Raw genomic sequence first — 25202 nt, forward strand, 5'->3', positions numbered from 1 at the left:
AAATCAGACACTTTGGTGGGATTAACAACAAGGTTACCTTTAAAATGGTATGAGATACATGTATGTTTGAGGAATTTTAATTATGAGATTTCTGTTGTTTGAATTTGGCGCCCTGCACTTTCACTGGCTGTTGACATATCGATCCCGTTACCGGGATTGCAGCCATAAGAAGAACCTTGATGAGTACATGCATGTCTGAGTAGGCTTAGCTGTACCGCCGACTCTGACTCTAAGTAGCCTTCCATCAGCCTACTACCAAATGTTGCACAGTGGAAGAAAACTGCATGTCTGGTGGCTCGCGGTCTGTCAATGAGTATCTCGCAGACTCGCAAGTAGATAGTGAGAAATAATCTGTAGGCCTAATATTACATGGTTAAATCTGTGGGGGAAAAATGCTCCCCAAACTGTTTACAGGCATTTAACACCCTTCTGCAAGTAAAACTGAAAGTCGCCCAGTAAAATACTACTTGAGGGCCTCCCGAATGGCGCAGTGGTCTAAGGCGCTGCATCGCAGTGCTAGCTGTACCACTAGAGATTCTGGGGGTACATAAAAAAATATATATTCCAAAAAATATATATATACTACTTCAGTAAAAGTCTAAAAGTATCTGGTTTTAAATATACTATAGTAAAAGTATAAATCATTTCAAATAGCTTATTAAGCAAACCAGACGGCACACTTTTCATGTTTTTAAAATGTACAGATAGCCAGGGGCACACGCCAACACTCAGACATCATTTACAAATGAAGCATTTGTGTTAGCAGGACCATTTTCCTGTCCTGCTAAGCATTCAAAATATAAAATGGAAAATGTATGGAGTAAAAAGTACATTCTTAATGAAGTAAAAGTAAAAGTTGTCAAAAATGTAAATAGTAAAGTACAGATACCACAAAAAACGACTTAATTATACTGAACAAAAATATAAACGCAACATTCAACAATTCCTAAGATTGAATCTAATATATGGATTTCACATGACTGGGAATACAGATATGCATTTGTTGGTCACAGATACCTTAAAAAAAAGGTTGGGGCATAGATCAGAGAAAGGCCGGTATCTGGTGTGACCACCATTTGCCTCATGTAGCATGACACATCTCATTTGCATAGAGTTGATCAGGCTGTTGATTAGGCTATTGATTGTGGTCTGTGGAATGTTGTCCCACTCCTCTTCAATGGCTGTGCGAAGTAGCTGGTTATTGGTGGGAACTGGAACACGCAGTCATACACTTCAAACCAGAGCATCCTAAACATGCTCAATGGGTGACATGTCTGGTGATTGTGCAGGCCATGGAAGAACTGGTACATTTTCAACTTTCAGGAATTGTGTTCAGTTATTTGCGATATGGGGCCGGGCATTACATAAGGTGATGGCAGCGGATGAATGGCACGACAATGGGCCTTAGGATCTTGTCATGGTATCTCTGTGCATTCAAATTGCCATCGATAAAATGCATTCGTGTTTGTTTTCCGTCGCTTATGCCTGCCCATACCATAAGCCCACCACCACCATGGGGCACTCTGTTCACAACGTTGACATCAGCAAACTGCTCGCCCACACAACACCATACACGTGGTCTGAGGTAGTGAGGCCGGTTGAACGTACTGCCAAATTCTCTAAAATGATGGAGGCCGCTTTTGGTAGAGAAATTTTCATTCAATTCTCTGGCAACAGCTCTAGTGGACATTCCTACAGTCAGCATGCCAATTGAATGCTCCCTCAAAACTTGAGACATCTGTGGCATTGTGTTGTGTGACAAAACTACACATTTTAGAGTGGCCTTTTATAAGGCCATTACCTGTGTAATGATCATGCTGTTTAATCAGCTTCTTGATATGCCACACCTGTCAGGTAGATGGATCATTTTGGCAAAGTAGAAATTATCACTAACAGGGATGTAAACCAATTTGTGCACAAAATTGGAGAGAAATAAGCTTTTTATGCGTATGGAACATTTCTAGGATCTTATATTTCAGATCATGCAACATGGGACCAACACTTTACATGTTGAGTTTATATTTTTGTTCAGTGTAGTATTTTAAAGTATTTTTACTTAAGTACTTTACACCACTGGCTGTGTCTGAATGCACCAGGATATTTGTGTTTTGATAAAACAGCTCTGCCTGCAGGCCCGGATCCATGAGGGGGCAAAAGGGGACATAGCCCCCTCAATTGAAACTTGTGCCACCTCAGTTTTAGTTTAATGTCCCTATATAAAAATAGCCCAAAAAGTTGCAATGATTGAGTGACAGGTTGCCACGAAATCTGTATCGCCACTGCGCTGTATCAGCACCACGGACAGAGCGTGTTTGTGTGTAGGGGGGCTATTGAAAGCCACTGGGCGGTTAGGTAGGCTATGACTCCCTTGGGTTTCCATAAAAAGCTGAAAAGAACACTGCTCATCTGTGGTATGCTACATGAATAATGTGAAACGCCTCAGCCTGTAATAATTGATTTAGATTTATAAGTATGAAGCTGCTTCAATTTACAGTTGAAGCTGCTTCACTCAACTCTGCCTCAGCCCCACCACTAGAGTTTAGTTAGCTTCTCTGCTAGCTGCAAAAGGCATTAGTGTTATTAGCCTATATAGCTCCAACCAGCTAATCTGCCACTGCTACGATGGATATTAAAATCAAAGCACTGAGGATGCCGCCAAGTCCAGCAGCGATGACGCTGCCTAGCTCCAGCAAGCTACGCGTGCAGAACATACCCCTCTTTCACAAGCGCCGCCACGATAATGACTCCACAGCCCCCTCCACCTCCGACTGTTCCTGACGATCTTAGAACAGAGGAGCCAGCCCAGGTTAGCCTAGAATCCTAATGCAGACAAGGCCTTCACCCAAGGTGGGTATTTTAACTGGAAGCATGCTATTGATAGAACCAATGGATTCGCTAGGCACGCATCAAGCAAGTAGCATTTGAAATGCACTGCGGAAAGAAAAACAAGTTTGAAGTGCTATGGGAACTGAGGTGTCAATACTTGTTAATGATAGGCAGCTGGCAAGAGCTCATTTTCCACTTTGACAAACGTGTTCAGTCAGCACAGAAGAAGCATGCTACACCCAAGGAAAGCACAACTAATCCAACTGGCATTTCAGGGCGATCTTACAAGAAGATTTTGGTGAGAATGGAATGATCGATTACTCAGGAAGTTCAACAGAGCATCAAGGAAAGTGCAACTATACTGAAAAAGGTAAGAAACAATCAAGCTGGTTGGTTTTGATCAAAATCTTGGTGTTATAGCCAGTGGCGTCATTTTCAGCAAAAACCTAGGGTTAATGGAATGGCAAAATTACTTATTTTGCCAGCTTTTATTTTCATTGCCAAATAGGCCTTGCTTTTAGTATGTAGGGCTCTGTCTATTGTGCTGATACAGTGGAGATGGGCTACAGAGATGTCACGCCAACCTGTCACTTCAAAAGCACTCGATGCTCTCGCAATCTCAGCATTTGAACTTCACGATAATTGTGGTATAGCGTGATATAAGCACAATTCAATTTAATTCCAATGCAAGAACCCCACATTTTTTGGCTCCCTCACTGATTTCAACTGTCCTCTTAGTCATTTTATACTGGCGCTGGGTCTGTCTGCTTGGCAAGTAATATCGACCAAATAAGCAATTTCTACCCTCTTTGCATCAAATATGTATGCTGCTGAGACAAGTTCATAAAATAATTGAATAATGGTGACAGCGCTTCAAACCCCCCCCCACACACTTTTTGCCCCCTCACTTTCAGACAAAGTCAGGCACCCATGGACCTTCTACTTTGCTACCCAGTGAATGACCAGTTTCTGAAATGTGGACCATGACCGTGCCCCTACGGCATTTATTTTGCCGGCATTGCCTTTTCATAAGGTGAGGTGTGTGTGACGAACACACACACACACACACACACAGTCTAATCACTGTCTAATCTACCATTATATTTAAAAAGCGTTTTCTATTTCCCTTATGCATTTTGCCATTCCTTTCTAGAAGCATTATACTGCACATGATTATATTATTATTTTGCACCTTTGCAGTAAGCTCCAGTTTATAGTTCATGCCCAGTTCGGTAGGAACATTGTACGTATGTAGAGGAAGTTTTGTATAATCTGTTCCAAAAAATGTGGCACATTACCCGTCTCCAGCCTACTCAACAGTGAAAGGTTGTTTCAGTGCACAGAATAATCGTAACAGCCACAAGCTAGAAACTCTGTTTATTTTATTCTGTTAATGCTTTCCTTTGTTCATACTTCCCGCGTTGTCAGAGCTCCATGTGTCTGTCCCTGTCATGTGGGTTGTGCATCAGGGGTGCGCATGCATTCGTGCACCGCTATACAGTACGTTACTGGGTTTCTGCCATTTGCCAGTTCCATTCGTGTAACCATTCATGATTAATGTTGTTTAACATGTGCTTCATTTAAAGTGTACATGGAAGTGGTCAATTCGGGTTTTAGACAGAATATATGTCATGTGGTAATTATGAGAAAGCCAGTTACATTTGTACTAGTCAGATTTGTTTGATGTTGACATACATATTGGTATGTTCCAGGAAGTGTAAACTTAAACTGTATATGGGCTCTTTTTGGAGAGCAATTCAGTTCTGCTTTAGAAATCAAATGGGGAGGCTGCTTGAGCCAAGCACACCCCCAACCTGTCATAGCTACAGGGTAAGCCTGTTTCAGGCTTATTGCAGTTTATTTTATTTGAGAAGTAAGTCTGTCGTCTACCCGTTTGTCTTGTGGATATCTTTGCCGGCTATCGCTATTGAACACGGTAAATAAATATCAACACTTAGGTACCTGAACCCCTCCTCCGGAAATATCTGCCCTTAAAACCGCATCTCTACATTACCCATTTCACACCGGAGTATTTTCTTCTTGCTGTGCAAATTTCCATATTGTATAGCTGTAACCATACTACAGGTCTTAGTTTTGCATGCTGCCATGGAAAAACAAGGCCAGCTCTTCTCTGAGAAAAGTCTTAGCCAGCAGTATGCAGTGGATAGGCAAATGAGTTGATCCCTGAAACAAACGAGAGTTAATGTGTGTCTTATTGAACAGAACATGGCGAGCAACCTACCATACATACACAGAGACAGGACGCCTCGCTTTGGTGGCCTTCAGTTAATTTACCTTAATCTAACTAACTCACACTTACTCTAAATAGAGTAAATAACTAATTCTAACTCTAGCGCTCAGCAACTGTCACTAACAACCAAAAAATGTGGATGAAATATTAATACATTATTAGGGTTAGGATAATTCTTCCCTGAAAATATGACGAGAATGTCTGAGTTACATGATCATTAATGACATGCACTGGTGACACGACAAAAACCACCACCACCATGATTTTGCTTACTTCCTTGAACTTTGTACAGCCATAGATAGCTACATGAGGGTTGTGTGAGGTTGTGATGAGAGATTATTTGTTTTCATCAAAGAATGTTCAGTATGTCACAAACCCATGGGAAACTTATCTTGTCAGAGAAATACCATGGGCAGAAGAAGCATGTTCTATTGTAAATGTGAGAATGTTTCAGAGAAAATTAAAGAGAAAATGTGTGAGTGTGAGAAAAACAACGTACTGTATCTACGAGGCCACAATAATGGGAATTTCCTTATTGTGGTGAAGAAGTTCAAACCAGACATACACTACCGTACAAAAGTTTGGGGTCACTTAGAAATGCCCATGTTTTTGAAAGAAAAGCAAATTTTTTTGTCCATTATTAAAATAACATTGAATTGATCAGAAATACAGTGTAGACATTGTTAATGTTGTAAATGACTATTGTAATGGCAGATTTTTAATGGAATATCTACATAGGCGTACAAGGGTCCATTATCAGAAACCATCACTCCTGTGTTCCAATGGCACGTTGTGTTTCCTAATCCAAGTTTATTATTTTAAAAGGCTAATTGATCATTAGAAAACCCTTTTGCAATTATGTTAGCACAGCTGAAAACTTTTGTTCTGATTAAAGAAGCAATAAAACTGGCCTTCTTTAGACATGTTGAGTATCTGGGGCGTCATCATTTATGGGTTCAATTACAGGCTCAAAATGGCCAGAAACAAATAACTATTCTAAAACTAGTCAGTCTATTCTTGTTCTGAGAAATGAAGGCTATTCCATGTGAGAAATTGCCAAGGAACTGAAGATCTCGTACAACGCTGTGTAATACTCCCTTCACAGAACAGCGCAAACTCAAAGCTGTAATCGCAGCCAAAGGTGCTTCTACAAAATATTGACTCAGGGGTCTGAATTCTTACAGTGCATTTTGAATCATCAATCTACACACAATACCTCATAATGACAAAGCGAAAAGGGTTCGATTTTTTAGCAAATGTATATTTTAAAAAACAGAAATACCTTATTTATATAAGTACTCAGACCCTTTGCTATGAGACTAAAAATTGAGCTCAGGTGCATCCTGTTCCCATTGATCATCCTTGAGATGTTTCTACAACTTGATTGGAGTCCACCTGTGGTAAATTCAATTGATTGGACATGATTTGGAAAGGCACACACCTGTCTATATAAGGTCCCACAGTTGACAGTGCATGTCAGAGCAAAAACAAAGCCATGAGGTCGAAGGAACCGCCGTAGAGCTCCAAGACAGGATTGTGTCGAGGCACAGATCTGGGGAAGGGTACCAAAATGTCTGCAGCATTGAAAGGTCCCCAAGAACAAAGTGGTGGTAACCAAGAACCCGATGGTCACTGTAACAGAGCTCCAGCGTTCCTCTGTGGAGATGGGAGAACCTTCCAGAAGAACAACCATCTCTGCAGCACTCCACCAATCAGGCTTTTATGATAGAGTAGCCAGATGGAAGCCACTCCTCTGTAAAAGGCACATGACAGCCCACTTGGAGTTTGCCAAAAGGCCCCTAAAGACTCTCAGACCATGAGGTACTAGATTCTCTGGTCTGATGAAACCAAGATTGAACGCTTTGGCCTGAATGACAAGCGTCACGTCTGGAGGAAACCTGGCACCATCCCTATGGTGAAGCATGGTGGTGGCAGCATCATGCCGTGGAGATGTTTTTCTCCAACAGGGACTGGGAGACTAGTCAGGATCGAGGGAAAGATGAACGGTGCAAAGTACTGAGAGATCCTTGATTAAGATCTGCTCCAGAGCGCTCAGGACTTCAGACAATGACACCAAGCACACAGCCAAGACAATGCAGGAGTGGCTTTGGGACAAGTCTTAATGTCCTTGAGTGCCCCAGCCAGAGCCCGGACTCGAACCCGATCGAACATCTCTGGAGAAATCTGAAAATAGCAGTGCAGCGACGCTCCCCATCCAACCTGACAGAGGTTGAGAGGATCTGCAGAGAAGAATGGGAGAAACTCCCCAAAGACAGGTGTGCCAAGCGCGTAGCGTCATACCCAAGAGGACTCAAAGCTGCAATCGCTGCCAAAGGTGCTTCAACAAAGTATTGAGTAAAGGGTCTGAATACTTATGGAAATGTGATTTTTTTTTTGCAAACATTTCTAAAAACCTGTTTTTTCTTGTCATTCTTTGTCATTTGTCATTATTATGTGGACATTGATGAGGGATTTAAAAAAAAAAATCAATTTTAGATTAAGGCTGTAAACATAACAAAATGTGGAAAAAGTCAAGGGGTCTGAAAACTTTCTGTATTTACTGTATGTAAATTAGATATTTCTGTATTTAATTTTAAATAAATGTGCAACATTTTCTAAAAACATGTTTTCACTTTGGGGTGGATATTGCTTACATCCGCTATGACAGGCTCATTGTCCACCCTCCCTCCCTCCCAGAAGCCTGGAAGGGATGAGAGAGCCAAGCCTATGGGTTCGTAGCTTCAACCCTGCAGAGCGCACCCACACCAATTGATTAATGGACTGCTGAATGTATATTGTTTTCTCTTGCTTTGTGTGCTCTTTTCCATATTATGTCTATCTCTGATAAGCTACCCAGGAAAGGGCTGAAAATAGCCCATATTAATATATGTAGCCTTAGAAATAAGGTTCATGAAATCATTAACTTGCTAACATCAGATAACATTCATATATTAGCCATTTCTGAGACTCACTTTGATGATACAGTAGTAGCAATACAAGGATATAACATCTATAGAAGAGACAGAAAGGGAAAGTCAGTTGTACAAATGCTTATGGGGGAGGTGTTGCTGTATATATTCAGAGCCATATCCCTGTAATGCCTATAGAAGTTCTTATGTCAAGTGTTATTGAAGTGTTGTGGTTGCAGGTTCACTTGGCACATTTAAAGCCTTTTCGTTTGGGGTGTTGCTATAGGCCACCAAGTGCTAACAGTATCTAAATAATATGTGTGAAATGCTTGATAGTATATGTGACGTAAACAGAGAGGTCTACTTTCTTGGGGACCTGAATATTGACTGGTTTTCATCAAGCTGTCCACTCAAGAGAATGCTTCTCACTGTAACCAGTGCCTGTAATCTGGTTCAGGTTATTAACCTACCAGGGTGTTTACAAACACAACAGGAACAAGATCATCCACATGTATACTAATACTGTAGAACTTTGGATGCAGTGATCACAATATAGTGGCTACATCCAGGAAAGCCAAAGTTCCAAAAGCTGGGCCTAAAATAGTGTATAAGAGATCATACAAAATATTATGTGCATGATGTTAAACATATTTGTTGGTCGGATGTGATTAATAAGGAGCATCCAGATGCAGCACCTGATGAATTTATGATTATTGATAAACATGCACCTCTTAAGAAACTGACTGTTAGAACTGTTAAGGCTCCATTGATTGATGAGGAATTGAACAACTGTATGGTTGAAAGAGATGGGGCAAAAGAAGTGGCTAATATGACTGGATGACTTACTGCAAATTGAGAAATTATGTGACTAAACTCAACAAAAAGAACAAGAAACTGTATTATGAAGCTAAGATCAATGATATAAGGAATGGTTGGAAAATGAAGGGCAGAAAGACAAATTGAACTCCATCTTTCATCGAATCAGATGGCTTATTCGTCACACAACCATTTGATGTTGCCAATTATTTTAATGATTACTTCATTGGCAAAGTGGGCAAACTTAGGCAGGGAATGCCAACAACAAAAAGTGAGCCAAAAAGTGAGCATTGACAACAGATGGAAAGCTACTGAGGATGGTAGCTGACTCTATAGCAACTCCTATCTGTCATATCTTTAATCTGAGCCTAGAGAAAAGTGTTTGTCCTCAGGCCTGGAGGGAAGCCAAAATCATTCCACTACCCAAGAGTGGTGAAGCAGCCTTTACTGATTCTAACAGCAGACCTATCAGCTTGCTGCTAGCTCTTTGCAAACTGTTGGAAAAAATGGTGTTTGACCAAATACAATGCTATTTCTCTGTAAACAAATTAACAGACTTTCAGCATGCATATAGAGAAGATAACTCAACATGTACTGCACTGACACAAATTACTGATGATCGGTGGAAAGAAATTGATAATAAGAAGATTGTGGGAGCTGTACAGTTAGATTTCAGTGCAGCCTTTGATACTATTGACCATAACATGTTGTTGAAAAAATATACAGTTGAAGTTGGAAGTTTATATCACTTAGGTTGGAGTCATTAGAACTCGTTTTTCAACCACTCCACAAATTTCTTGTTAACAAAGTATAGCTTTGGCAAGTCGGTTAGGACATCTACTTTGTGCATGACACAAGTCATTTTTTCAACAATTGTTTACAGACAGATTATTTCACTTATACATCAATGTATCACAATTCCACTTGGTCAGAAGTTAACATACACTAAGTTCACTGTGCCTTTAAACAGCTTGGAAAATTCCAGAAAATGATGTCATGGCTTTAGAAGCTTCTGATAGGCTAATTGACATAATTTGAGTCAATTGGAGATGTACCTGTGGATGTATTTCAAGGCCTAGCTTCAAACTCAGTGCCTCTTTGCTTGACATCATGGGAAAATCAAAAGAAATCAGCCAAGACCTCAGAAAAAAATTGTAGACGTCCACAAGTCTGGTTCATCCTTTGGAACAATTTCCAAACGCCTAAAGGTACCACGTCCATCTGTACAAACAATAGTACGCAAGTATAAACACCATGGGACCACGTAGCCGTCATACCGCTCAGGAAGGAGACGCGTTCTGTCTCCTAGAGATGAACGTACTTTGGTGCGAAAAGTGACAGTGTGAAGATGCTGGAGGAAACAGGTACAAAAGTATCTATATCCACACTAAAACTAGTCCTATTTTGACATAACCTGAAAGGCCGCTCAGCAAGGAAGAAGCCACTGCTCCAAAACCGCCACAAAAAAGCCAAACTATGGTTTGCAACTGCACATGGGGACAAAGATTGTACTTTTTGGAGAAATATCCTCTGGTCTGATGAAACAAAAATAGAACTGTTTGGCAATAATGACCATCGTTATGTTTGGAGGAAAAAGGGGGAGGCTTGCAAGCCGAAGAACACCATCCCAACCCGTGAAGCACAGGGGTGGCAGCATCATGTTGTGGGGGTGCTTTGCTGCAGGAGGGACTGGTGGACTTCACAAAATAAATGGCATCATGAGGAAGGAAAATGATGTGGATATATTGAAGAAAAATCTCAAGACATCAGTCAGGAAGTTAAAACTTCTTATGGCTGCAATCCCGCTACCGGGATCGATATGACAACAGCCAGTGATAGTGCAGGGCGCCAAATTCAAACAACAGAAATCTCATAATTAAAATTCCTCAGACATTCATGTGTCTTATATCATTTTAAAGGTAATCTTGTTGTTAATCCCACCAAAGTGTCCGATTTCAAATATGCTTTTCAGCGAAAGCACTACAAACGATTATGTTAGGTCACCACAAAACCACAATAAGCACAGCCATTTTTCCAGCGAAAGATAGCTTTCACAAAAACCAGAAATAGAGATAAAATTAATCACTAACCTTTGATTATCTTCATCAGATGACACTCATAGGGCTTCATGTTACACAATACATGCATGTTTTGTTTGATAAAGTTCGTATTTATATAAAAAAAATCTGAGTTTACATTGGCGCGTTAGATTCACTAGTTGCAAAAACATCAAGCGATTTTGCATAGCCACATCGTTTCAACAGAAATACTCATCATAAATGTAGATGATAATACAAGTTATACACATGGAATTATAGATATACCTCTCCTTAATGCAACTGCTGTGTCATATTTCAAAAAACTTTACGGAAAAATAAACCATGCAATAATCTGAGACGGAGCTCAGAACAATAGCCAAATTAGCCGCCATGTTGGACTCAACAGAAACCAGAAAATACATGATAAATGTTTCCTTACCTTTGATGAACTTCATCAGAATGCAGTCCTAGGAATCCCAGGTCCACAATAAATGCTTGATTTGTTCGATAATGTCCGTTATTTATATCCAATTAGCTACTTTCGAATTGTTTACCAAACGCCCTAACCAAAGTCTCAAAGCGTGTCCACTATAACGTGACGAAATGTCCAAAAGTTCTGTTACAGTCAGTAGAAACATGTCAAACGATGTACTGAATCAATCTTTAGAATGTTGTTAACATACATCTTGAATAACGTTCCAACCGGAGAATTACATCGAATTCAATTGACCGATGGAACGGAGCTCACTCTCACGTGAACGCGCCAGTTCAATGCGTGGGCACCTCATGGGAGTGATTACTCATTCCTGTCTCCTTCGGCCCCCCTTCACATTAGAGTCATCAGACAAAGTTCTATTGACTGTTGACATCTAGTGGAAGCCGTAGGAAGGAACCCATCCATATCTCTCTGTATTTTCAATGAGAGCTTGGTTGAAAATCTGGCACCCCCATAAAATATCCAAACAGGAAGTGGAACTTCTCAGGTTTTTGCCTGCCATATGAGTTCTGTTATACTCACAGACATAAGTCAAACAGTTTTAGAAACTTCAGAGTGTTTTCTATCCAATACTAATAATAATATGCATATATTAGCAACTATGACATAGGAGCAGGCCGTTTACTCTGGGCACCTCTGTGCACCTTTCATCCAAGCTACTCAATACTGCCCCTTCAGCCATAAGAAGTTAAAGCTTGGTCGCAAATGGGTCTACCAAATGGACAATGACCCCAAGCATACTTCCAAAATTGTGGCAAAATGGCTTAAGGACAACAAAGTCAAGGTATTGGAGTGGCCATCACAAAGCCCTGACCTCAAACCTATAGAAAATGTGTGGGCAGAACTGAAAAAGTGTGTGCGAGCAAGGAGGCCTACAAACCTGACTCAGTTACACCAGCTCTGTCAGGAGGAATGGGCCAAAATTCACCAAACTTATTGTGGGAAGCTTGTGGGAGGCTACCCGAAACGTTTGACCCAAGTTAAACAATTTAAAGGCAATGCTACCAAATACTAATTGAGTGTATGTAAACTTCTGACCCACTGGGAATGTGATGAAAGAAATAAAAGCAGAAATAAATCATACTCTCTACTATTATTCTGACATTTCACATTCTTAAAATAAAGTGGTGATCCTAACTAACCTAAGACAGAGAATTTTTACTTGGATTAAATGTCAGGAATTGTGAAAAACTGAGTTTAAATATATTTGTCTAAGGTATATGTAAACGTCCGACTTCAACTGTATGTTATGGCTTTTCAACCTATAATAGAACTCAAAAGGTTTTCTTTAATGGAAGCTTCTCTATTGTCAAACATGTAAAGTGTGGTGTACCGCAGGGCAGCTCTCTAGGCCCTCTACTCTTTTCTATTTTTACCAATGACCTGCCACCAGCATTAAACAAAGCATGTGTGTCCATGTATGCTGATGATTCAACCATATACGCATCAGCAACCACAGCTATGAAGTCACTGAAACACTTAACAAAGAGTTGCAGTCTGTTTTGGAATGGGTGGCCAGTAATAATCTGGTCCTGAACATCTCTAAAACTAAGAGCATTGTATTTGGTACATATCCTTCCCTAAGTTCTAGATCAATTACTTGGTGTTACCTTAGATTGTAAACTGTCATGGTCAATACATATAGATTCAATAGTTGTAAAGATGGGGAGAGGTATGTAATAAAGAGATGCTCTGCTTTTTTGACACCACACTCCAAAATGCAAGTCCTGCAGGCTCTAGTTTTGTCGTATCTTGATTATTGTCCAGTCGTGTGGTCGAGTGCTGCAAGGAAAGACCTAGTTAAGCTGCAGTTGGCTTAGAACAGAGCGGCATGTCTTGCTTTTCATTGTAATCAGAGGGCTGATATAAATACTATGCATGCCAGTCTCTCTTGGCTAAGAGTTGAGGAGAGACTGACTGCATCACTTATTTTTATAAGAAACATTAATGTGTTGAAAATCCCAAATTGTTTGCATAGTCAATTTACACACAGCTCTGACACACATACCTACCCCACCAGACATGCCAACAGGGGTCTTTTCACAGTCCCCAAATCCAGAACAAATTCAAGAAAACGTACAGTATTATATAAAGCCATTATTGCATGGAACTCCGTTCCATCTCATATTGCTCAAATGAACAGCAAACCTGGTTTCAAAAAACAGATAAAGCAACACCTCACGGCACAACGCCTCTCCCCTATTTGACCTAGATAGCGTGTGTGTATGTATTGATATGTAGGCTACGTGTGCCTTTAAAAAATGTTTGATGTAGTTCTGTCCTTGAGCTGTTCTTGTCTATTAATGTTTTGTATTATGTCATGTTTCATGTCAACCCCAGGAAGAGTAGCTGCTGCTTTTGCAACAGCTAATGGGGATCCTAATAAAATACCAAATTACCAAAATGATTGGGTATTGTGTGCAGCTGGGTTTGAAAATAAATATGTTTAATCCATTTTGAATTCAGGCTGTAACACAACAAAATGTGGAAAATGTCAAGGGGTGTGAATACTTTCTGAAGGCACTGTACATGCAAAATGACTAACTTGGATGTAATGGATATGAAGGACCTAACAGTGCTCTGCAAACTTTATTATCTTAAGCCTTGTGGTATCACTGTGCTACTCAATCAACCAACACTACCATAAACTCTATTCCAAAAAAAAATCCCTTTTCACAACTGTCCTTTTCCCCTGTAGTTCTAAGGAAGCACAGGAAGCAAGGGTGTCCACAGCATCTCAGAATAGGAACAAGGGATGTTTTAGGTCCAAATCAACAAAACAAAGGAAATTCGGGACAGGAGACAAAGGAATGTCCTATGGACAATAACAAGAGGTTCGTCAGATACCCACTGAAGCGGCTAACAATAGCCAGTCATTTCACAACATGGACTCCTAGAAAACACACCGGCCTTGTTACAAATGTAAAAAAAAAGCAGACTCCATCGGCATTAGGCAACTTCTAGATCTTTAACTCTGCATTGTTGGAAAAGGACCCGCAAGTAAGCATTTCACTTACACCTGTTGTTTATGAAGCATGTGACAAATATAATTTTATAACTAGAAGAAATCCCTACGGCAACCACTGTGCTCCTTTTGTTAAGTTGCTATGGATGGGCTGTGTTCGAAAGAGCATAATGGTGCTCATTGTTGGGCTAAATGTGACACATTGTGACCTCTAAGTTCAACTCTATAAACTTCTGTGGTATGCTCTCTCTATTTAACACTAAAGTTTCATTAGAACAATGGATACCTGTACGTAAATTAAAGTTACATGACAAGTGTCAAAACTACCACCTTTCAACACTACATCAAAATCTAATTACAATTCCATATACACAACATTAGACCACGCTAGAGAGAGCCTCCATGAAAGTCATAACTGAACCGCTTTTACGTTTGTCCTGGAAAGCAGGGAGGCATTAGCTACCACAGAGTGTGAGCAGCATGTTGAAGTGAAAACCTTTTGAGAGAATTGCCATCATTTTACCTAAAACCTGTGATGTAAGTGGAGACGGATATTGTACCGAGGTAAAATGTAAAGTGTTCTTCAGGGGCAAAATGTTCCCCTAGCTGTCAAATGACCAACCTGCCTCGAAGCCTAGTGACAACCAACACCTCCCTCTACAGGTAGGACTAAGACATGTTGAGTTGTCTGGAAACAAAATGCTTCCAAGTTCGGAAAAATCCTGCAGTGCCTGTAGCAGGTGAAACAACGGTAAACATTTGCTGCGGGTATATTCATATCAAATCTTTCCACAGCTCTGACATTGAATTAGAGATACAAAGAAGTGACATTACCATGCTGCCAAATAAAACAACAGTAACACTTTTTTTTTTAAACAAGGAGGACCAAGACAATTGTAAGATTTCGTTCTATTGAACATGCCATCACATTAAATGCGTTGTACTTTTACAAACAGTCCATTGGTCATTCTTGTTTTTGTTGACCAAATATCACCTTCATTCTATAAAGATCTACTAGTATATCTGTCCTTTATTCAACAGTAAAATGGTTGATGCCCTTACCTTTCCCTGTGGGGAAGAAGCACTCCATCTCCACGCTGCTGCGGGAGTGGGAGATACAGAGGGCCGAGCTGGGCACCAGGCCCTCCTGAGGGGGGCTACGGTCGGTGGTCCGCACCAGACACCAGCCGGGGCGGTCACTGGGCCTCTCCAGCAACTCCACCGTCTGACCCGTCTGGAGGCTGAGCTCGCTGGAACAACCTGCTGTGAAGTCCTGCAGCACCACCGTCAACTCACAGCCCCCGGAGAGCTGAGAGAGAGAGAGAGAGAGAACAGTGAGTTATATAGTCTTTAAAACAAGGCGGGTCTTTCGCACAAATAATACTATTATCATGGCAGAGAAAAGGAAAGAGCTCACAGCTCAGCTTGTTTTTATGCATATGCCCATAGCACTCCATTAAACTAATATCTGAATACACTTCCCTGTCATAACCACACAGGGCTTTTTACAATTTTTATTTAACTAGGCAAGTCAGTTAAGAACTAATTCTTATTTACAATGACGGCCTACCGGTGAACAGTGGTTTAACTGCCTTGTTCAGGGGCAGAACAACAGATCTTCCTTTGTCACCTTGTCAGCTCGGGGATCTGATCCAGCAACCTTACGGTTACTGGCCCAACACTTTAAACACTAGGCTACCTGCTTGACCTACACTGGAACCTGAGCTGTAAGCTTTCCAGGGAATAGGGTGCCATGTGGGACAGCTTATGATAATAATCACAGATAATTATGAATGATGAGTGAATAATGATGAGTGAGAAAGTTAGATGCACAAAGATCATGCCCCCCCCCCCCCCCCCCCCCAAACAGCTAACCTCTCACCATTACCAACAACAGCATTTTTTTATGGCTATGATATTTAATCCTATAACTTTCTAACTCATCATTATTCACAGTTCATTAATGATTATCCGCAATCATGGTAGCATCCACTATAATGAAGTGTTCAGAAGCATATTCTATTCTTATTTACAAAAAAAGTGACTCCAAAATGATACAATACATTATTTACCATTCATTTATATTGGGCACAACATAGCAGAAACACAACCAAAACAAATTGAAAATGCATCCAACAAATTTGTAGAGTCACAAGCTTGATGTAGTCATTTAATATTAGAAATATGGGACCAAATACTAAACCTTTGACAATATACACTATAAGTGAATTTGTCCAAATACTTATACCTTCAAGTGGGGGGACTAGATACATAAAGTGGTTTCATTTCTACGATAAAACGGTAAAACAGATAAGTATAATAATAACCTCAAATAAAAGGTGACATTCTGTACTGTCACCTCATAAAACATTTGATCTCAAATCCAAAATGCTGGAGTATAGCGCCAAATTAAATATTTTAGCTTCTCTGTCCAAATAAATATGTAGGAGAGTGTATCAGTTCAACACAGTTGACCTCATCGTGAACTCATTATCAGTATCAGAGATCAGCTTCGTTTCTAGAAAGAGAAGTCATGTCTTCATATTTAGCAGGTTAGCCGTGTTAGTCACAAATCTTGTTCTGGAGGCAGCTCTGCAGAGTGATCACTAGCTGGCACAGCCACAAAGTCTTAAAATCAGACTTTAAATCTAACCCTAATGCCTAAACCTAACCTTAATTTAAGACCAAAAAGCTAATTTTTGTTTTCATAAATGTTTACAATATAGTCATTTTTTACTTTGCAGCTGGCACATCTAGTGGAAATCGCTCAGATCAGCCTTCAAGGCAAGATTCAACCTGCTCATATTTACACCCACTAAATGACTCAACTGGATGGTATTATATGACTATGTTAGTGAAGTGTGGTAATAAACGGACGCATATAGACTATATCTCATAGTCGTCTGGTGATTATGGCTGAGTCTCAAAAATAGCGACCCCGTTTGACCAGGGCCCATAGAGGTCTGGGTCAAAAGTAGTGCACTATATAGGGAATAGGGTGCCATTTGGGACGCAACCTATGGGAACTCTACATGAGGAAACGGTTGTAGCACTATACCAGTTTGATCGATGAGAGTCATAAATGACTGCAGGCTCCCAGTTATGAGGAAATCCCTCGTCCTCTATGATTATTAATGTTCTCTGGCTGAGGAAGATTATCTCTGGTTTCACAATCATCATCAAGCTAGGAGCCAATTGGAAGTCAGTAAATCTCCCACCTTGCACCTTGGGAAATGAAAATAGGATAGGATCAATCCTCAGGCTGTCACTTACAGTCAACTCAACACTTCCTCATCTGCTCAGACGCTCTACTCTGCTCAGACGCTCTACTCTGGTCCCATATTCATAGCACACAATGACTACATCAAACTTGTGACTCGACAAACTTGTTGGATGCATATTCTGTTCATTTTGGTTGTGTTTTAGATTATTTTGTGCCCAAAATAAATGAATGGAAAATAGTGTTATTTTGAAGTCACTTTTAATGTAAATAAAAATAGATTCTAGACTCTTCTACATTAATGTGGATACTACCATTATTATGGATAATCCTGAATGAATCGTGAATAATGTGAATGAGAAAGATAGATGGACCAAATACTAAACCTTTTACTACTTTCATACCCAAGTGAATTTGTCCCAATACTTTTGGTCCCCTAAAATGGGGGGGGGGGGGGGGGGGGGGAGACTATGTACAAAAAGTGCTGTAATTTCTAAACGGTTCACCTGATATGGATGAAAATACCTTCAAACTACAGCTGACAGTCTGCCCTCGTATCATTTCAAATACAAAGTGCTGGAGTACAGAGCCAAAACAATAAAAATGTGTAATTGTCCCAATACTTTCGGAACTCACTGTATATCAAGACAGACCACCCACAGCTTTCTGGAAGCATCATCAGGCTATGCATCACTCGCTACATTGTTCCCCCCCTCCATTTCCATATTCCCATTTCTGACCACTGAGGATCACTGAGCCAAAACACGTGCTTCATTAAAGAGCTCACTCTTAGAATTGTCACTGTGAGCCCCAGTTAAGTTACATGGACATGGCAAACAAAGACTGTTTTCAAGGGCAAAACACTTAGTCTATTACATTGTCTGTTAAAAAAAAAACACATTGCCATGCTCAATGGAAATTCTTTATTGACATAGGGTTTTAGAGTCCAGGAAGAAGCTTAATTTGTGTCCGGGAAACCGGCCCACAGAGTTCAATGGTATATCTGCCTGACTGCAGAATCTAATACACACCTCTCAGCTCAACAGGCTGACTAATATGCCCACAGCATTGATAAGAGGCATGAGTCATGTCCTAACGCTACCATCATAACAGTTCACACCCAGTGCATAATGGGACAAAGTTCACAGAGTCAACAGAAAGCTCTGGGTTAAAGTTGACCATAGGTAGAGATCTAGGATCAGTTTCTAACCTTAACCATTAGTTGGGAAATGCAAAACTGACCAAAGATCAACATCTAGGGGAAACTTCACCCTACTCCCCAGGGGTGAAAGTAGATTTTATTTCTTACCGCTACGAGACCTACTACATTTTTTATGGGTCTCATATATATAGATATAGAATCCCTATTCATTTTATATGATCTCTGTCGGCCCAGTAAAGATTTGCCGTGGAACTTTGATCATGTATTACATTTTAACTTGGCATAAACACAACCGGTCTTGATGTTTTCATCTGATTGTTAAACAATCACTTCAAAAAGCGCTCCTGTTGGCTACCCGCGCATGTTCGTCCACTCACAAAACAATTACAGCATTCAAACAGTGCACTGTGCACCCGCAATTTGATGAATGGAAAGAGACATCGGTTACAGAAACCTAAACTCGTAAAGACATTTCGCCGATTCTCATTAGGCCCACTACACTTGTAGCCTGAATTGATGTGTCCACTACTGTACGCGCGCATCTTGTTCTCGGCCACTTACACCCGACTTGGCAAAATGTTTGTGTTCTGGTTGAACCACAATGCAATTTGGAGTGTCAAGTCAATCATTTTCATGCAGCTGACCTGCAGCAGGCTAATGTTAAACAATGGTGCAATTGCCTATAGTTTTCTTTGCATTTTGTTTTAATTACTGTGATAGGCTCACGTTTTACCGGGACGCTGTACCTGACCGGCCTACTTTACCCCTGCCCCATTGGCCCTGAGAGCAGAGGTAACTCTGCGAGGTGCACGCTTGACCATCTGGTCAGAGGTAACGCTGCAATGTACATGGTTGGCCATCTGGTCAGAGGTAACTCTGCGAGGAGCATGGTTGGCCATCTGGTCCCAGCTGTAAAATCCATGAGTGCAAGTGGGGCTCAGACAGCCTGGGCCTCTCCTCTTCCTGTCTACCTGTATTTCACTTAATACTCCAGCATGATGTCATGTATGTTTACTCTCAGCAGGCAGGCAGGCCATGCAGGCCACAGCACCACCTCAGTGTCTGTCCTTACAGGATCCAGCCTGAAGTTTCCCCTGGGTACAGATCTAGGATCAGCGTCCTCTCCCCCAATCCTAACCTTAACCATTAGTGGGGGAAATACGAACTGACCCAAGATCAGTGTTTCACAACATGTGAATAATGCCTATAAGATTCTCTCAATGTATTTTATAGGAGACAGCTAGCTGCAGGATCTGTCTTTCACCCTCTCTCCTAAATCAAACAACAACCTCCCTGTGTTCCAAAGCCAACGGAACGTCAGTGAACTGACCTCTCATTAAGTGGTGTCTTACATTGAAAATTCTACAAAAACAAACAGCCTGCAGAAGTATCCCTCGTTACTATAATGATAAATACTTGTTCGTTAATACATCCCATAATTGTTTTGTGGTGGGCTTTGTACCATCAGTTGGTTTTATACTGGCGAGCAGCACAACAGACCTCCACATGATTAATTCTGTCCAATTAGTAGAATAACAACTAACAGTAACTCAGCCTAATTATCGTCGTGACCGTAATAAAATATGATTGGAGCTGGACAGTTAAGGGGGATCACAGTATGCATACATTAAAGGACACAAGGCCAGATTCATGTGAAACACATTGAGGGAGACTGTTTCATGGCCATTGTAAAAGAGACTAAATAAAAACAAACATTTCATGATGGCATCCAACAATAAGATCCCTTAATTGGGTCTAAAAAGTTCCTATTTTAACCTCTCCAGCAAAGCCACCTGAAAAAATAGCGACGTGTTATGAGCCAGGGATAACACACTGTGGTAGAATCGTGTGGGTGTCAGTGACGAATCTTCCAAAACAATAAGGGTGTGCCCTCTGTTTTCAAGAGTCACAAAAAACAAGGGTTGAGTCCCACATGGCACCATATTCCCTATTTCATGCACTACTTTTGACCAGGGCCCATACAGCTCTGGTCAAAAGTAGTGCACTACATTGGGAATTAGGGTGCCATTTGAGACGGGTCCACGGAGTAGGTGTTAAAGCATTTTATATTTAAACTACACTTCATTTTATGGCAAATAAAACCAACTTTTGTTTGAGACATTACCCCATTTGGAAAAGCCCAAAACATTGAGACCCAAGTCAAAAGCATAAATACAGGACTCTTCAAATGTCTTCAAATCTCCATAAATAACCCACTGAGGACAACATTTGGCTCAGTGTGTTGAGATGCAGAGGGAGACAGTGAGTGAGTGAGTGAGTGAGTGAGTGAGTGAGTGAGTGAGTGAGTGAGTGAGTGAGTGAGTGAGTGAGTGAGTGAGTGAGTGAGTGAGAGAGACAGTAAGTGCGTGAGTAAGAGAGACAGTGAGTGCGTGAGTGAGTGTGAGAGAGAGAGAACCCAGTCTGGGTCTGAATAGCGTGGATGTCAGAGCCGTGCCGACTAAGGGGAACAGGAAATTGTAAAGTGTCTGAGTTTCCAGGGCTGTGGCGGAACCTATCCAAGACTAACGTTTCGTCATCATAGGGCCTTAATATTAAAAGGAGCTGCAACTTTTTGAATTATGTCACCTAGGCATAGGCGTTTGGGTGAAGACAGAGGAGAAACAGATAAATAATTATAACCCACCAAATGATCACAGCAATGCGAGTGACGTCCATTTTTCATTTGTTAATTAGCTGAATGAATGATAAACACTTCGCAAGTCAAGCTGTGATAATCAACTACTGTGCCAGTGACTATTCTGCAATATTGTTCAAAGGGAGGTCATTGCAAGCCAAGCAACTTCTCTATAGTATGATAGGAATCAGTGCAAACATTCACAATTAATAATCATAACAGCAATACTGAACATCTCCATGTTCCATGTGCAACATTTTGACAATGAGTACTAAAAGTTAAGTAAATCAAGGTCTTCTGAATGCAAATAGCACCCTATTTCCTAAGGGAACTGGTTAAAAGTAGTGCACTGAATAGGGTGTCATTTGGGACATGGATGGAGGCTTTACGATACAATGGAGCTGACATGACATGAGCCCTCTGTCCCCCAGCACAGTTTTGTCCATGAAATGTCAGCAGCTGTTGGGTCTAAGCTGCAGCAAGCAGCAGATGTGGCCGGCGTCGTCTCATCTCGGCCATTGTCCCAAATGGCACCCTATTCCCTATATAGCGCACTACTTTTGACCAGAGCCCCTCTGTGTAGGGAATAGGGTGCCATTTGGGACGCAGCCCCTCATCTCCCCTCGACACCATCTGCACGGTATCAGGTCTCAGGTCACCTCCACCAGGGTTGGAGACAGGGCCCGTTGCTAAGAGATCTCCAGGACAGCCAGAGATGAGGTCGAGCCTCTCCCAAGGTACACACGTCAAATAATGCTCACTCAGGGTCGTATTCATTAGGACACACCACCACAAAACGTTTTGCAACGAAGGGTTTCGTATTGGACAAGTTCAGGTAGTCCTTCCCTATTCCATTTTCTTCCATTTGTTGCCTCATGAATACAACCCTGGTTAGGATGGCCACCGGCCACAGTCTGTGTGATGGAGATTGCTTTTCCTCGTGGGTGTTTTGATACATTTTTATTATGATTCAGAAGCAAGGCTGGGAGTCCATGAAGAACAAATGTAACACATAAGCCTACAAATGATGTACAATTGACAGACTAAATATATTCAAACTTAACTGAATTGGAACTTAAGACAATTAGAGTTGAAAGAATATACATTGGGGGGGGGGGGTAAATGCGATACTCAGCACTGCTGGAGTGAACAAGGCTTTTTTAGTAGCGTTGAGTAGGGCTGTGACGGTCATGGAATTGAAGAAATAGAATAGAATAGAACGGGCGTACGCATTTAAGTCAATGATGGCATAATGGGTGGACTGGCGGCCATTGCGAGTGAACCCATAGGATCAAATCAGAAAGTAAAATATGTGGTGTGATTTGTTGATTCAACAAGAGATACTTTTGAGAAGATGGGGAAACTCCATTGGAATCTTATCAACGCCCATTGTGTACGTTGCCCATGAGTAATCAATGGGCCGCCTGGTGCATTCTGGGAAGTTATAAAAAATACTGTCAAATCACCCAGTTTACTGTTCCCAAGTATTCCCACAAAATATAGACATTTGTGATTGTTATTTTCAAGGCATGAAATTATTGTTATTTTAAAATACAATCTCTTTTTGGGCTTAGTTGTTCTGGTCCCCCGACCATCCACGCCGTCAAAAATCGGCATGCGGTGGGGCTTCCCGAGTGGCGCAGCGGTCTAAGGCACTGCATCGCATTGCTAGTGGCGTCACTACAGATCCTGGTTCGATCCCGGGCTGTGTCGCAGCCGGCAGCGTCCGGGAGACCCATGAGGGGGCGCACAATTGGCCCCAATTGGCCGAGTTAGTGGAGGGTTTGGCCGGCAGGGATGTCCTTGTCCCATCGCGCTCTAGCGACTCCTGTGGCAGGCCGGGGGGCATGCACGCTGACATGGTCGCCAGTTGGACGGTGTTTCCTCCGACACATTGGTGCGGCTGGCTTCCGGGTTAAGCGAGCAGTGTGTCAAGCAGCTTGGCAGGGTCGTGTTTTTCAGACGACGCATGGCTCTCGACCTTCGCCTCTCCCGAGTCCGTATGGAAGTTGAAGCGATGGGATAAGACTGTAACTACCAATTTGATATCACGAAAACGGGGTAAAAAATACAAAAAATAAATAAATCAAACAATGGCCTGCGGCTGAATCTAGATGCTTATCCCTGTTTTACAGTCAATTTTTTCTCAGTAAACTTGGGGGGCCAAATAAAATCACTCGCGGGCCATAGTATGACCTAATTTTGAATGCCAGCCGAGGCTTCCTTGTGTTTCAGTCATAAAGACATACCCGTCTGCTGCATACTCATCTCAACACAGCCTCAATCCTCATTCTCTTAGTCAGACTATATGAACACAGACCTGGGTTAAAATGCTATTTGAAATCTGGAGCGTTTGCTTTAGCCTGCCTGGAGTGCCAGGTGTGCAGGGTTTACACTAGGAACTTTTCGATCGGTTTCATTGCAACAGGCAAGCTTAATCAAGCACAGATACAGTATTTGAAATTATTTTTTTAAGTATTTGAACCCAGGTCTGCACATACACTCTGTAAAACAGTAGACAAGACAAGCCACTATAGGGTTAATCTACTGCAACCATGTCTTTAGCCAGAGCCAAACATATCCTATAATTCAACATTTTGATCCGTTTCTAGAATTTAACTTTTCCTGACCAAGATGGATGGGTTTTTTTGTCATGTTGCTAGGCTGCCAATATCCATAATTCTATGTTCAGAACTGCACAGTGAGTCAGTAAGTACTGTCTCATTGAGGCAGTTTTAATGGCCTGCTTCCTTTGTCGACTGGCCCAGCCAGCCCTCACAGTTTAACCATTAATCTGCTCTACTACTGGGACATGAGGGAGGGAACTCCCTTTCAACACAGCAATGTGCTTCTTCTCAGTGCGCCGGCATAAGATTACAGCCATCTGATTTTAGCCACATTAACACATTTCATGTGACTCCAATATGATTCCCATGAATGATATGCCTATGTGGCGAGATCTACATTTTCTCTATTATGGTGAATATGTGGAGAAGCTATACATACCTGTAATATACAGTTTGGACTCTCGTGTGATTCAGACAGTAGAATTACAATCTTAAAGATCAAGATCAAGCTAAACATTAAATCAATAGATTCAACTAATTCATTTGGTATGATTTAAAATTGCACAGCAGACAAGTGCCTGACAACATCTGGCAGGACTCCTTTGAAAATGACAAACGACCCGTAGCCTACACAAAACCTTCTCTAAACGTCAAAGGTCTTTAAAAGATCCAAGGTACTTCGGTAGAGAAGCTAGGGTCTATTACTTACGCGACTGCTCTCCTTGAAAAGTTTAAAGCTCATCCACTTTGGCATGGTGTCTCTTGCTCTGCTCGCACTCTCTCTCTGCGCTGCTGTGAGTTAAGCTCAGTTCAAGTAGCTCTGCCTTCTGATTGGTTGAGCCAGACAGGCAGGCACGCAGGCTGTACAGTAGTGTTTGTTATTATGACCCGTCTCTACTACTCATAGTAAGCCTGTGGAACACTGGATACCCCAAGCTGCTGTGATGATCTACACTCTGACAGTATGTGTATTAGGGAATGTGTGTGCTTGCTTGAGGGAAGGAGGGAGGGAGGGAGGGAGGGTGTGGCACCGCTAAACCCAACTTGGCCCAAAGCTGACTCTTGCCTTCAGATGGAGGGAGAGGGAGAGAGAGAGACAGAAAAGTAGAGAGAAAGAAAAAGAGAAAGAGCGAGAGAGGGAAAGATGGAGAGAGAGAGAGCGTATGAGTGAGGGAAATAGAGCGTTAGAATAGAGAGAGAACCCTCCTCTCCCATCGGAGGAGCATGAGGCGTCTTGTGACTTATGGATGCAGCGGTGGCGATGGGAGAATAGCTTCATTATATGGTGAGACAGGGGTGGAGGAGTCAACTTTTAT

The 25202-nt window shown here is 41.5% G+C and overlaps 1 protein-coding gene across 1 annotated transcript in view; it reads right to left on the reverse strand.

Annotated features, from left to right (window-relative positions):
* LOC120064441 (kalirin-like) overlaps positions 1 to 24662 on the reverse strand; it is an 80256-nt gene extending 55594 nt beyond the window's left edge. Inside the window, exons 1-2 of the mRNA XM_039015021.1 lie at positions 24596 to 24662; positions 15365 to 15611 (exon numbers count right to left, since the gene is read on the reverse strand). Coding sequence (XP_038870949.1) covers positions 15365 to 15611; positions 24596 to 24640 — 292 coding nt within the window. The 5' untranslated portion in view covers positions 24641 to 24662. The remainder of the gene's footprint in view (positions 1 to 15364; positions 15612 to 24595) is intronic.
* Positions 24663 to 25202: the final 540 nt, after the last annotated feature.

The sequence above is a fragment of the Salvelinus namaycush genome, chromosome 19, assembly GCF_016432855.1.
Source record: "Salvelinus namaycush isolate Seneca chromosome 19, SaNama_1.0, whole genome shotgun sequence".
In the NCBI taxonomy this organism is placed as follows: domain Eukaryota; kingdom Metazoa; phylum Chordata; class Actinopteri; order Salmoniformes; family Salmonidae; genus Salvelinus; species Salvelinus namaycush.